General features: G+C 44.4%; 3 protein-coding genes across 7 annotated transcripts in view; all 3 read right to left on the bottom strand.

Moving 5' to 3' along the window:
* LOC136428177 (insulin-like growth factor-binding protein complex acid labile subunit) overlaps positions 1-14,453 on the bottom strand; it is a 29,087-nt gene that overhangs the window by 3,169 nt on the left and 11,465 nt on the right. Inside the window, exons 1-4 of one of the 4 annotated variants that reach the window (XM_066417514.1) lie at positions 3,114-3,345; positions 2,555-2,738; positions 1,862-2,133; positions 88-1,100 (exon numbers count right to left, since the gene is read on the bottom strand). The exons of the other annotated variants lie outside the window; for them this stretch is intronic. Of the exons in view, the coding sequence (XP_066273611.1) occupies positions 88-1,100; positions 1,862-2,133; positions 2,555-2,738 (1,469 nt within the window). The 5' untranslated portion in view covers positions 3,114-3,345. Of the gene's footprint in view, positions 1-87; positions 1,101-1,861; positions 2,134-2,554; positions 2,739-3,113; positions 3,346-14,453 lie in introns of those variants that run through there. 4 annotated transcript variants of the gene reach the window in all.
* On the bottom strand, positions 4,043-8,950 carry LOC136428180 (insulin-like growth factor-binding protein complex acid labile subunit). 2 transcript variants are annotated; one of them, XM_066417517.1, is made up of 8 exons: positions 8,865-8,950; positions 8,083-8,273; positions 7,564-7,835; positions 6,166-7,238; positions 5,804-5,964; positions 5,407-5,603; positions 5,106-5,285; positions 4,043-4,774 (listed from the first exon to the last, which is right to left on the bottom strand). In XM_066417517.1, exons 2-8 carry the CDS (start codon positions 8,261-8,263, stop codon positions 4,523-4,525), a joined length of 2,316 nt encoding a protein of 771 aa, XP_066273614.1. In that variant the 5' UTR covers positions 8,264-8,273; positions 8,865-8,950; the 3' UTR covers positions 4,043-4,522. The 2 variants fall into 2 exon arrangements, with proteins under 2 accessions (XP_066273614.1, XP_066273615.1); XM_066417518.1 differs by lacking the exon at positions 8,865-8,950 and having other exon boundaries at positions 8,083-8,278.
* On the bottom strand, positions 9,165-14,385 carry LOC136428181 (insulin-like growth factor-binding protein complex acid labile subunit). Its single transcript, XM_066417519.1, has 8 exons — positions 14,268-14,385; positions 13,654-13,839; positions 12,895-13,166; positions 11,590-12,455; positions 11,222-11,385; positions 10,694-10,890; positions 10,251-10,430; positions 9,165-9,877 (listed from the first exon to the last, which is right to left on the bottom strand). The coding sequence occupies exons 2-8, from the start codon at positions 13,826-13,828 to the stop codon at positions 9,617-9,619; spliced, it is 2,115 nt and encodes a 704-aa protein (XP_066273616.1). The 5' UTR covers positions 13,829-13,839; positions 14,268-14,385; the 3' UTR covers positions 9,165-9,616.

Here is a 14,453-nt window from a genome sequence, read left to right on the forward strand (position 1 = left end):
GTATGGTTTGATGACAGAAAGTGTTTCTCTCACGCTACTCAAAAAGTATAAAAAAAGAAGCCACATCAACACAACTGGAGTTCCTACCTAAGATTCAGATCTTGAATATTTGTCAGGTTGTCAAAATCCCCATATTCCAATGTCGTGAACTCGTTTCCAGACAAGTCCAAATTCACCAGTCGCGAGACGTGACGTAAGGCGCTCGTCGGTACTCGGGTCAAACTGTTATTAGCCAGGGCCAATGACACAATGTTGTCAAGTCCTTTAAACACATCCGGGTCGACGTCTCCTCGTTCCCGGAAATATTTGATTCCAGACAAGCCACAATTTCCCAAACTTCGCAAGGCCAACAAATTTTCGTTGCGCACAACATCAATCGGATTAAAAGACAGGTCAAGTTGCTGGATTTGGTCCATACTAGTAGTTGGGATTCCGGTCAGCGCATTTGATTGGAGGAAGAGAGACCGCAGTCCGAGGGGCAGGCGCGCCTCCATGCGGATGATATTGTTATTGTTCAGCCATAGGAACAGCAGATTGTGTAAGTTTGCAAAAACCCCGCCCTTGACACTTTCCAGTTTGTTTCCGGATAGGTATATATACCTTAGGTTGGATAAACCGTAGAAAGTATCGTTTCCAATGTCACTGATTTCGTTGTCCTGCAGGTACAGCTTTTGTAAACTTGACAAATTGGCAAACACTCTTCCAGTGATGGTGGAGATTTTGTTGTTGTTCAGGCTTAACTCTCGCAATTTTTCTAATCCTGAAAAATCTCCTTCATTTAAAGCTGTTATGGCGTTGTTTTGAGCATATATTTGTGTCATCTCGTGAAGGCCTTCAAAGACGCCTTGAAGAGTAGTGATGCGGTTGTTGTTGATCCATAGACGGGACATGCTTACAAAACTTGACAAAGCTCCCGGCTCTATCACCGAGATATTATTGTTATTCAACATCATGGTAGTTGCTCCCTGTGGACTCCCGAATGCACCATTCACAATCCTCTCTATTCGGTTATCTTCCAAGTTAAACAGAGCAACGGTTGACAGGTTGGAAAAGGCGCCCACTGCAATGGTCTGGATCTGATTTCCAAAAAGCCGCACCGCCTGCAAAGGAGGAACCAATTGTAATTGTATGAAAGTCTACAAACGTTTCCTTTAATTCAGTCAGCTGACGTCTAAACTCGAGCTACCTAACCCCCCCCCCCCCCCCCCCCCCCATCACTGGACCCGCGGCACGCTGGCGGCGTCGCTGCGACGGATCGAATTGACAAAAAAACGAATCTTTTAAAGCTTTGTGTGTTTTGTTGTCTTTTTGGTCATACTTTGGTCGTACGTTTTGAATGATATTCCCATTATAAAGTCAAGGGTAAAACAAATCCAGTTTGGGACGCAGCGACGCCGCCAGCGTGCCGCGGGTCCAGTGAGAGGGGGGCTTTAAGGAGTCTGTTGCATCCGACCGGCACAAAATGTAAGCTCCATTCAGTCGTGGGGCTTTGCAACCTGTTATTGGAATAAAAATTAACCGATGGGTTAATTATAACTTACGGCAGACTAAGAAATGATGTATGGTGGTTAAACAAACAATCGTGGGACTGTCTTGGGTTTAACGTTAAGAATAACCGCCAGACAACCGCTCGTAGTTCGTATGAAATGGAACAAAACTGTACGACGCTGGAAAGTTTTTTTTTTAAACGCTGGAAAGTTTTTTTTCCAGCGTCGTACAGTTTTGTGAAAACATCACAAAAACAGCATTTCAGCTGCACAACGACAGCTCAATTTAGCAACATAAAATCGATGGTTATATGTAAAGGTGTGACAGTCATATTTGCTCTGATCTTGCAAATTATGTAGAAGTTAGAACATACCCGGAGCCTAGGCAGCCCATTGAAGACTCCAGCTGGGATGGCCGTGATCTTGTTTGCTCTGATGTCTAATGATATTACACTGTTCAGGCCCCGGAAAACTCCCGGAAGAACTTCCGAAATTTTGTTGTTGCCAATTGCAAAACTCTCGATATCCGGATTGTTGTCAAAGGAGCCGACTTCTATGCTCTGGACCTGGTTATCATACAGGTACAAGGTACGGAGGAGGGGGAGGCCTGCCAGGTCTCCCTGTCTGACCGATGCAAGCCTCGTACCTGAATGGTAAAAGTAGAGAAGGAATGTAGGCCGTTAAGTGACTTGAACAATTTGATACTGTAACAATATACGTGCCTGATATACCCGCCGCATGCCCTCCTGCAACACGTCAGAACCTCTGTCTGCTTTTCTCATGGCAACTCACTTTACAAGTCTGTTAATCAGGATTCTTGAACACTTTGAACGTACATTGTTTCGTACTTGAATTTGATTTGGAAGTGAAGTTTACCATGCCATATTTGAGCAGTTTAAGTCATAGTCTTTAAGACTGACTGACGGAAGAATCAAGACTCTTAAAACGGGCAGAAATCTTATTCAAATAAAAGGAAGGGCAACTTGTATAGGTGCTTAGGCACCTGTTTTGCTCTCCCTTTTCAAATTGTGATGAACCCAAATAAAGAAATAAAGAAAAATTCATACCTTTCATCTGCAACGTTGTTGTGGTGTTTGGGATGCCTTGTGGGATACGTTCCAACGTGGGGTAATTGCAATGTACACTGGGAACGCTACTAAAGCACCGACACACCGACGGACACGCATGTGCGGGAATCAGGGTCAACATACTGATGACCCAAAACAGCGCCATTGTCACGGCGAGTGGCATCTGTGGACAAAACTACTGATTTGATTTGCTTCCTGTGTTCTGTTGTAGATTGTATGTCATAATTCAATAATCACCGGGGTACAAATTAGTGGGCGTGATTGTCTTCTTGGCAACATGGCTGACCATGTATACATTACAAACAAGATGCACAAACATTAACGGGCTTAAGAAGAGGCAGCTGGTATAAAGGTAAATAAACACTAAATTCTTACAGATACCAGACCATCTCGGTCCAAAGTACAAGTGAGTCTAGATCTCAGTTGTGTGGGTTATTTTGCGTCATGAACAGAGTTGCTAATGTTATGATTCCGCGGCCTGTGAAGTCTGTCAAAGCCACTGTCAAGGTCAACACTGTCAATAACGTACATTTCGTACCTTCTTTGATACTGCAAAGCCTACCAAACACCAGTCAACGTCCTTGGGGTCTTTTGTGCTTCCGGTGTCTTTCCTTAACCCACGTCTTGACCTGCCAGCAGAGGCACACAAAGACTCCCTGCCACTGTAGCCTGTTCTTTAACTAAGCTCACGAATACGAGGGGTACTGGGACATGCTATGGAAACCTCCTTCAGGTGACTGAACCCGTCGACCAGGTAAACATAATGACGTCAGTACAGCATCGTGCTCACGTGATGTTATGTGGTCTCGCACCGAATTTCCACTTCAGCAAGAACAATAGCTATTTTGCAAGTGCCGCGTGACTTGAAAGACCATTCTGAAACCTTGCGCCACCTTTCAATCGAATAAAGGGGTCAGCCTTCGTATATCAGGATTGTAAATTGTTATCCAGGTAACCACACCTCTGTCCATATCAAGTTGATATAACGTTATACTTTTATTGCTGATTCACTTTCCTTGCTAATCCTTGTAGAAACAAGATTAGCACGAAAAAAGACAATGCCATGGCGACGGTGTTTGTTGTTGTTTTCACTTTTACTGTACCCTGCTTAAGGCACTGACAGGTGGTGCTGTTCATACGTTCAGGATTTCCAACAAAAAGGGCTGATGAGTACCAGTTCTCTTGGGCAAATACGCACACACATACACACACATACACACACACACACACACACACACACACACACACACACACAGAATCAAACAGTTGGAATGTAACCTCCTGCAATAGTCTTTGTCCCAAGGTCTCGCAGGAATTTCAAACCGTTGGAATGTAACCTCCTACAGTGGTCTTTCTGAAATGTGACTGCCCCTCCTTTTCTTAATAGTACAAACATATTCCTGTCTTTCCGGGCTAGGAGAAAATCTGTGTTCTTCAACCACGCATCCAAGGAAAAGTGATGTGGGAGAAAATTTAGTTAAATTTATTTGCGTATATGGCTTTTGCTTTAATCCTAAAAGATCTCTTACGATACTGCTGACTTGATTTCGATACCTTATGGCATAGAACATTTATATATAGTAGTTTCGTTCCGATAGGTTTGGCGAGGATTTCCCTTCTCTTGATTACTTTCTTCAGAATGTTTTCATGTTTCTAGTAATACATCGGTAATATTCTCAACATTCATCAAAGCGTAATGTGGAGGCAAAGCGCCATGCCAGAAAAAGAACCTATTATTTTTTAGCAGGAGACGCAAAAAAAGTACCGACTGTCTCTCTCTGTGGTGCTGATGAGACATCCGCTTTCATTAATTGTCAGATGAAGTTTCAGTTAAGACGTGTTACTTGTCGTTACAAAGGTTTGATCACTGTCCGAGGGATTTTTAGAGTTTAAGCTACCGAGGGGTCACCTTTCTTTCATTTCCGTCCTACTCCGTTTTTCGACTGGTCACGTCGTGGTCACACTCGTGTCCGTGGTGGTCTGGGGCCCGTTGGTGACCCTGAGGTTGACCGTTGCCGTAGCCTTGCCGAGGTAGTTGGCCGCCATGCAGCTGTAAGTGCCCGAGTCCTCTGATGACGCTGACACGACGACTAGACTTCCGTCTGACAGGACACTGAGACCCGGATGTTGGGAGTCGGAGGTCAGACTTACGCCAGTAGGGGTCGTCCAGATGACCGCTGCTTCAGGGCAGGCCGTCACCTGAAGTAAAAAGTTGACAAATACCATTGTGTGGCGTACCCAAAAGAATGATCAATGCATCGACTCTTGACAGCAGTTATTGACAGCCTACGCTTTTTTTAAAGTTTGAAATCCTCTCAAAAACACAGAAAATGCCATTTCAGAGGGTTGAATTTTTCAGGGGGCATTTTCCAGACCCCCTAGAAAGCTTGAGCTTTAGGTGTTCGCAATCCCGAACGTAATAGTAGTAGTAGTCACAAGAGAACAAAATCCTACGGGGATGTGCAGTGGGAAATGAGGTCTGTATCGGGGTAAAGCTACCAAACAGATACTATAAAGACTTTCACGTTACCTGACACTTGAGCACTGCTCGGTGTCCGGTAGGAACAACTGTGGAGCTCCCTCTAGTGTCTATGGTTGGGGTGGATGTGTGCGGACAGTCACACTTCAGAGTATTCAGGGGGACCTTCCGCAGAATCTGTCCCTTCAAACTCCCTGGGCCCGCACATTCGAGCGTATGGAGGGCAAAGGCCTGCATAAATAGAGTTGAAAAGTTATGAAGAGCGCTGTGTTTAGAGTACTCATTGCGAATAGTACCCAAATTGACCATGACGTGAAATTACTGTTAACATGAAGAATGAACCCATACCTACCGCAGGGGATCTCACATACTGCGCGTACTCGTACATCTGACAGTCACACGTCCAAGGGTTGTTAGTCATGTCCTCAAGCTCCATCAAGTCTCCGTAGAAAGTCAAAGGTTTGTAGATCCCTCCCGGCAGAAACTGCAGATAGTTGTCGTTCAGTCTCAGCCACTTCACCTCAACTGATTCATTGAAGGCAGTTTCATCTACAGTGTTAATGAAAAAAGGAGAACCATTCTTTTTCATACTGCAGTGAATTGATCTTTATTTCTGTTCTCATCATTAGTTGATGGACTGCATTTCACAATAAAACATGGTGTAACGTTATAGTTCTAATGTCACAGTGCTTTTTTTCCAAACCCACAACACGCAGCAAATATCTAGACGTTAGTGTTGCATTCCTTACCTATGATACGAAGTTTTGTATGATCCAAATGGATGGCAGCAAGATCTTTGCTGAAGGCCCTTGGTCCGACAAAAACAATGGGGTTGTCGGAGAGGTCCAATTCGTACATCCGTATCAACTTGTCGAAGACAGCCTCCGGGACTGACGTCAGATTGTTTCCACTGCAATTTAACCAGACTGTATCAGAATGCAACGTCTATTAAGAGTTGTTCTGTATCATGATCAGATGGTCCACATGTAGAGCTAAAACCCAGCACAGCATATGCAACCGTTGATAAGAATTACCACAACGTATTGACATATCTTCAGGCTTATTTACTGCAATAATATTTGCACACACCAAAAGAGATTTCATTGCTTACCTAAGATCGAGTCTTGTAATGTTCGTCATGTTGACGAAGTCATTAGGATTGAGGGTTGGAATCTCGTTTCCTGATAAGTTGAGTGTTTCCAACTGGTTGATCTTCCCGAGCGCTTCCGACGGGACCCGAGTAAGGTTGTTATCGGCGAGGTTCAAAGTTCCCAGCCGGCCCAGTCCAGTAAACACGCCCGCGTCAATGGTGCCTTTTTCTATGAAGTACTTTATACCGGAGAGACCAAGGGTGGTGATGCTGGGGATGTGGGAGAACTGTCCCTGTACGAGCGACTCCAGCGGGTTGTGCGACAGGTCTAGCATATCAAGAGCGCCCGGTAGCGGTGGTACTTGGGGAAGCAGGTTAGAGGACAGCATTACTTGCCCTATGCCGTTGGGTAGCGGTGAGTCCATGCGGACAAGTTTGTTGTTGTGCAGGTTAAGAGACTTCAGACTTGAAAGGTTAGCGAACACCTGTCCAGTGATGGCGCCAAGTTGGTTGTCCGACAGGTCCAGACTTTGGAGGGCGCGAAGTCCTTTAAATGTGTTTTCAGTGACAGCTGATATCTGGTTAGCGGACAACACTAGTTGCTCTATCCCGTTCGGTAATGTCGAATCTATTTTCACAATCATGTTGTTGTGCAGATCAAGAAAGTTCAGACTGGAAAGGTTAGCGAACACCTTTCCCGTGATGGCGCGCGGATGGTTGCTAGAGATGTCCAGTCGACTGAGCTTGTGAAGTCCCTGGAACGTGTTTTCGTCCAGTGCCACTATCTGATTGCTCTTCAAGCTGATGACGTCTGTATTGCCTAGACCTTGGAGCGCACCCGTTAGGCTTGATATTTCGTTGTTATCAAGAGTAAGCGTGCTTATTTCACTGAATGCCGAGAGTGCACCCGACTCGATGAAAGAAATGTTGTTGTTCTGCAACTGGAGTTGTTTTGCCCCTACCGGAGCACCGAACGCGCCTTTCCTTATCGCCCGGATCTGGTTGTTTTGCAAACCTAAGTACATAGAGTTAGATAGGTTGGAGAAAGCTCCCACTTCTATGGTCTCGATGTGGTTGTAGGTGAACCGCACTTCCTAAACAGCATGATAGAAACGAAGGTTACTTGTAATGTTCATACCTCGAACGGTAGGCGCAAATAAGCTTTCATAATTTACGGCCGTTCACTTGTTTTGACGTTATTGATGTGTATGAACGCTCTTTTGCTATCATAGATAGGTCTTTCTATGTTCAGAAGGCCATTTTGATTGTATGCGAGGATATCAGTGAAGTATATCATACAGTCCTTTGATTCATTTCTTGTAGTAGTACATAAGGACTCCTCATTCACTAACACTCATTGGTACTTTTATGTAGTTCTGATGTCTGCCTAAACAATAACAATTCGAAAACGTGACATACCTGCAACTTTGGTAAGTCGTTGAAAACTCCCTGCCGTATTTTAGTGAGCGGATTTCCATCTGCAGCCACAGTCTGTAGCTGACCGCACCCCCTGAAGACACCCGGAGGGAGGTCGGATATCTGGTTGTTCCCGATCTCGATGTCCACAATTGCTGGGACATCGTCAAAGGCGCCGACCTCGATTGTTTGTAGTTTGTTGTTGAAGAGATACAAGATTTTCAGCAGTGGGAGTCCTGCCAGATCACCTTTCCTAACTACACGGAGTTGTGTTCCTGCGTTAGAGTAATAAAATTACTATGTTAATCATTTTAAGGGAACATCTGAAGTCGTGAGATACTTTTCAGAAATTTCACAAACACACTATCGAAAGTGTTGTATAGTAGAACGTAGATGGCAACAATGGCAGAGGTTTTTGTCTAGGAACGATCGCGCTGTACTGTTTTGAAAGTTACATTTCATACCAAGTGCACTATTTTATGGTTTTCATCTCCCACTGCCTGTTGCGCTTTGTTTACATACCTTTCATCTGCAGCAGAGTAGTGTTACTCGGGATGCCCCTAGGAATATGGTCCAGAGTTGGGGCGTTGCAATGCACGCTGGGTACATCGTGAAAACACGTACATTCTGGGGGGCAGGCGTGCACACCAGTCAGAGACGTGGCGACGCAGAAGAGCGTGAGGATCTGCACGTCAAACATCATGCTCGTAGACCTGGAATTCAAGGTATACGTATGGTGTACAGAATTTCTTGAACACGATCTTCTTTATTCTGTCATGTTTATCTTCCGATATTTCTTCCAAAGTAACAAATTCAGCGGAAATGCAACCGTAGGAAATACACCAGAGGGGTGTCAATGTATACGTGCCTTTACGTTGACAGAACATCCGACGAAAACGATTAAAATCGACTGTTTCATGCGTTCTTCAATATAAGACCCTCTGGTTGTATATTTGACACTACCCCGCCCCAAGTACGTGCTCGAGCAGTCCAATATGTCTGCCGCGCTATGTAAACAGAATCTAAACCTACGTGCTCGCCTTATGAAGAAGAACTAAAGGCACATATAAACCCTATTAGTTTGCTTACATTGCAAGTGGAACTGTAGTCACATACAAATATAACGTTGACATCCAGTCAACCTTAGGTATTTTACAAACATCGAAGTTCACCATTAATTCGACAAGGAAAAGCCTTCCAAATACTAGTATATGGATCATCGGGTTAAATCAACAGGCACATTTTCAGACACTCAGTTATAACCGTGACTAAAGATGTAGATTGACCAAAGAAGTATGTTGTACCTATCGCAGGTCCAGCCACACGGGTATTCTGCTCCAGTCCTAATAAAATAGAGTTCAAAGTTTTCTGTCTCTTACCTGGCTGCTGAAGGTGCAAAGTCAAACCAGCACCGAGCGCAAAATAAACGTGTTGTCGTCTGCAAATATTAGACTTGCTCCTTCGGGGCGATAGGACGGGGTCATGTCAGTAGAAATAAGTCAGACAGGTAACTGCCTCACCTGCAATTGTAAACTTTCACCTTAGGCCTGTCATAGGCATTGACGAAAACGTACCAAAATATGTATTCACGTTAGATATAGATGGATAGTACGCAGAAGCAAAAAAAATTCCTTTATTTCAAATGACATCATTTGTAATAGGAAAACAATTGCTTCCATGCCATAATCTATGTTGAAAGTAAACATTGCTTTACTGTTTTATATTTACTATGTGTTGTATCCGTCTTTGTTGGCTTTGTTATATTTCTACAAATATCTTCATTTTTCTCCACATATATTTAAGTTTCCCTGTCTCGTTCAAATAATAGAATGCAGCTGTATTGGCTGTAAGTAAAGAACAAATTATCAACATTTGAAGAATCGCTATGTCATAAAGTAGCTCGTGTGGAGGCCCTTGACGTTTCCCTTATATCATAACAAAGGGTTGTTATGCATGAATGGTGAGGAGGTATCTCAGGATGTGAATGTTTCTCCTCGTCCTTTTGATTCTGGATTCAGCTGTGAACATTTTCGGTCCTGTTTGAACTCTCATCGACTCATCGATATCTGGTCGTGGTCACACCCGTGTCCGTGGTGGTCTGGGGCCCGTTAGTGACCTTCAGGTTGACCGTTGCCGTAGCCTTGCCGAGGTAGTTGGCCGCCATGCAGCTGTAGGTGCCCGAGTCCTCTGATGACGCTGACACGACGACTAGACTTCCGTCTGACAGGACCCTGAGACCGGGATGTTGGGAGTCGGAGGTTAGACTCACGCCGGTAGGGGTCGTCCAGATGACCGCTGCTTCAGGGCAGGCCATGACCTAACGGGGAGGATTTATTGGAATGATTGTTATTACCTTCTCCAAGAAGGTTATGTTTTGGGGTGCGTGTTTCTGTGTCTGTGTCTGTGAACCACGATAACTAAATAATGCCTAGGTGGATTGTCTTGATATTTGGTATATGGGTAGATGATAAGACCCCAAAATGTTGGCCTCCTAGCGGCGTGTTATGGTACTGCAGCGGAACTTCCGGTTTTTACATCTCGTGCTCTGTACATACTGTGGTCGTGGTTTTTGAGTGGTAGACAGCTATTATCTAAAACTACCGATATCATGATTGGTATCATTTCACAGTACGTTATAAGTTTGAGAAAAGCACACATTGTCATCGTGGTTGATGTGACAGGCCTCCTACCTTACACTTGAGCAATGCCCCTTGCCCCACAGGAACCGCCGCTGAGCTACCCCTGGTGTCTATGGTCGGTACAGAGTAGTGCGGACAGTCGCATTTGAACGCATCCAGCGGGACCTTCCGCACCACCTGTCCTGTCAAGTTTCCTGGACCGGCGCATTTTATAGTACTGAGATGAACGGCCTGAAGGAACAATGTTGCAAAGTTATGAAATAAAAGGGCAAGTTCAGTCTTCTTGAAATGCAATAAGCTTCTCCTTAAAATTGTTCCCTGGCCTAATCGAGAATGCTGGACAATGTCAAAGTTCAATACCGGTTCACGTTCGTCTTGCGAGAAGTATTGTCGTCTCCATCCACGACCGCGGAAGAAAAATGCCTGTAAGTATCAAATAATTTGAATTCTTGTATACTGAACACAATTGTAGTGTCCCCAAAAATTATACATACCGCCTGCGATCTTGCATATTGCGCGTACTCGTATATCTGACAGTCACACGCCCAAGGGTTGTTAGTCATGTCTTCAAACTCCAACAGGTCTCCGTAGAAAGTTAGAGGCTTGAAGATTCTTCCCGGCAGAAACTGCAGATAGTTGCTGTTCAGCTGCAGCCACTTCACCTCAACTGATTCATTGAAGGCAGTTCCGTCTAAGAGTGCGTAAAAATATAACTTGTAAGCTGAATTTGAATGTTGGCTTAAAATGTATATATTCTTTCAGTATTCCCAATGTTGTCTTAGTACACAGTAGTATTCAACTATTTAATGAATTATCAAGTAGTTGTCTTTGCTGTCCTATGAATTGTAATGCCCGAGCTCCAATTCAGCCAATGGGCTGCCATTGTTCGCGACATGTGTGAATGTGAATCAATAGTCGCATTTTGATATACAGATGACTTAGAAATCGCCCCATTCAATAGCTATGACCTGCATGAATTTACGACGTCGGGTCATACCGTTACGTTGAGCTTTGTTTCTTACCTATGATACGTAGTTTCGTGTGATCCAAATGAACACTGAATAGCTCTCCGCCCCTGAAGGCCCCTGGGCCCACATGTACGATAGGGTTGTCGGACAAGTCCACTTCGTACAGCCGTGTTAGCCTGTCGAACACGGCCTCTGGTACTGACGTCAGATTGTTGCCGCTGAAATGGTGTGAAGTTTGTCACAAAGTTTAACATTCAGGAAAAGGCAAATCTTTAGAACAGTCGATCAACATTGTTAGATTGCTTGGGATATGTCTTCTGTTCGATTGATGTCATTTTTGCTACTACTTTGAGACTTTTCTTACAGCATTCAGCTTTCTAAACATGAAGGAATTTGGAGGCAAAAAGGATCATTTAACTTACTTAAGGTTCAGCGTTCTAATCGTCGTCTGGTTGTCAAAGTCACTCGGATGGAGAGTTGTGATCTCGTTTCCAGCCAGATTCAGCGTGTCTAACTGGTTGATTTTCCCGAGCGCTTCCGACGGGACCCGAGTAAGCTTGTTATCGGCGAGGTTCAAGGTTCCCAGCCTGCCGAGTCCAGCGAACACGCCCGCGTCAATGGTGCCTTTCTCTATGAAGTACTTTATACCGGAGAGACCAAGGGTGGTGATGCTGGGGATGTGGGAGAACTGTCCCTGTACGAGCGACTCCAGCGGGTTGTGCGACAGGTCTAGCATGTCAAGAGCGCCCGGTAGCGGTGGTACTTGGGGAAGCAGGTTAGAGGACAGCATTACTTGCCCTATGCCGTTGGGTAGCGGTGAGTCCATGCGGACAAGTTTGTTGTTGTGAAGGTCAAGAGACTTAAGACTTGAGAGATTAGCGAACACCTGCCCAGTGATGGTGCCAAGTTGGTTGTCAGACAGGTCTAGACTACTAAGTTTGTGAAGTCCTCTGAAAGTGTTCTCGGCCAGTGCCACTATCTGGTTGCTCTTTATGCTTATGATTTCTGCAGTATCTAAACCCTGCAGCGCGCCAGTAATGGTAGACAGGACGTTGTTGTCAAGCAGGAGCATGTACATTTTACTGAATGCCGAAAATGTACCGGGCTCAATGACAGAGATGTTGTTGTTCTGTAACTGGATTTGCGTGGCTCCTTGTGGAGCACCGAACACGCCTTTCCTGATCTCCCGGATGTGATTGTTTTCCAGGTTGAAAATGATAGATTTGGACAAGTTGGAGAACGCGCCTACTTCTATGGTCTCGATTTTGTTGTTGCCCATCCGTACAGCCTAGTGGTATGGCAGAACAGAAAAATGGTGAGCTGGGATGCATCACGGCCCTCTTTCAACTAGACGGCGATCGTGCTGCGACTAAAATTAGATTTGTGTTACCCTTGATTTCATAATTGGAATATGATGCAAGATGCAAAAGTATGTAAAACAAAACAAAACACACAAAACGTAGAGACATTTTGTCTGTCAGATCCTTGGTGGCTCGGCAGTCGCAGCACGGTCGCAGCCTCTAGCTATAGTGAAAAGGGGCTTGGCAGGCCCTATAAATGTGTTGAATGTGTTTCATCATCTGTTGACGTGATTCCAATCATTATAAAATTTTCCTTGAGCAGAAAGAAATTTCACTGTACATGTTACTATCATTACAATATTATAATATCTAAGCGATGATGCCTATTTGGTACATCAAACAACCATGTAAAAGGTTAAGGCACACCTGTAAGCTCGTCAAGTCGTTGAAAACTCCCTGCCGTATTTTAGTGAGCTGGTTTCCATCTGCAGCCACAGTCTGTAGCTGACCGCAGCCCCTGAAGACACCCGGAGGGAGGTCGGATATCTGGTTGTTCCCGATCTCGATGTCCACAATTGCTGGAACATCGTCAAAGGCGCCGACCTCGATTGTTTGTAGTGTGTTGTTGAAGAGATACAAGATTTTCAGCAGAGGGAGTCCTGCCAGATCACCTTTCCTAACTACACGGAGTTGTGTACCTGCGTTAGAGTAATACAAGTACCATGCTAAACGTTCTCTTGTATTAAACATAAAGCATTGACATATTCTTTGCTTAGATGTCGCATATGCAGAATACAATAGCCACCTAAAGTGCCACATAAATTTCTACACCGTCAAGCTTAAACAATCGAATAGTGGGAAGCCTTTTTGTCAAAATCGGTATTTGTAGGATTTAAAATTAACGTTACGTTGCACGTTGTATTAACGATTTAATGAAAGTTTATTGCAAATGCCTGCCCGTAGGCTAATTGCAAGTGCATGTACATGTAACACGGAGTGGACGTACAGACAATAATAACAATATAACATATGATTACTCTAGTCACACTAAGTTCTAAATTATTGGGTTCGGCTTCTTTTTCCGAGACAGTGGAAGACGATATATATTAACGGTGTGCATGCATGTCTATGATTGGTGTTTCGTAGCAGCTAAGTGATTCGATCGTTTGGTTTTTGAACCCTTACCTTTCATCTGCAGCAGAGTAGTGTTGCTTGGGATGCCCTTAGGAATATGGTCGAGAGTTGGGGTGTTGCAATGCACGCTGGGCACATCGTGAAAACACGTACATTCTGGGGGGCAGGCGTGCACAGCACTCAAAGCCGTAATAACGCAAAGAATTGCCCTCCACCTTTCAAACATGGTGCTTGTCCCTAGATGAAAGAAAATAAAAAACTACGTATTTTGTAGAGATTCTACTATGTGTGAAAAAATGAAATGCAGGAAGAAAACGTCACTTGACAGAGTAGTAGTTCGTACTTTTGTTGTCTATTTGAAGGTACATATCAATATATCGCCCCGTCGGGGAAGCATTGACAGCTTCCATTTTCTCAAGTTTGCTGTCTCAGTTCAAATAAAGCTTGAGTTATACAAAAAAAACACGAAAGCTTTTGAAATAGTGAACGGTCGATACTGCACAGTCATATTAATTTCGGAAAGATCAGAGTTCATTGAAAGATTGAGATTGCTAACATTATGTACAAAGAGGTGTCGCACCGAGCAAGAACAACAGCCTATTGCACCACACAGCATGCTGTACCACTCAGCATGCATGCCTTACCACTCAGTCATAAAAGAGTACCTGTGATCGGTAGGTACAGTATCTAGCCACACGGGTGTTCTGTTCCACGGTTCTAATGAGAAGTAGACACAACCCGAAGGTTCTCCTGGTGCAACTGGTCGTAACGAGTACAGAGTCCAAACAATACCGGGCGAAAAATAGACGTGAGGGCAGTGTGCAAATTGTAGGGTGTTGTTGACGTCAGGG

This window comes from Branchiostoma lanceolatum, chromosome 2 (assembly GCF_035083965.1).
Source record: "Branchiostoma lanceolatum isolate klBraLanc5 chromosome 2, klBraLanc5.hap2, whole genome shotgun sequence".
Taxonomy (NCBI): Eukaryota; Metazoa; Chordata; class Leptocardii; order Amphioxiformes; family Branchiostomatidae; genus Branchiostoma; species Branchiostoma lanceolatum.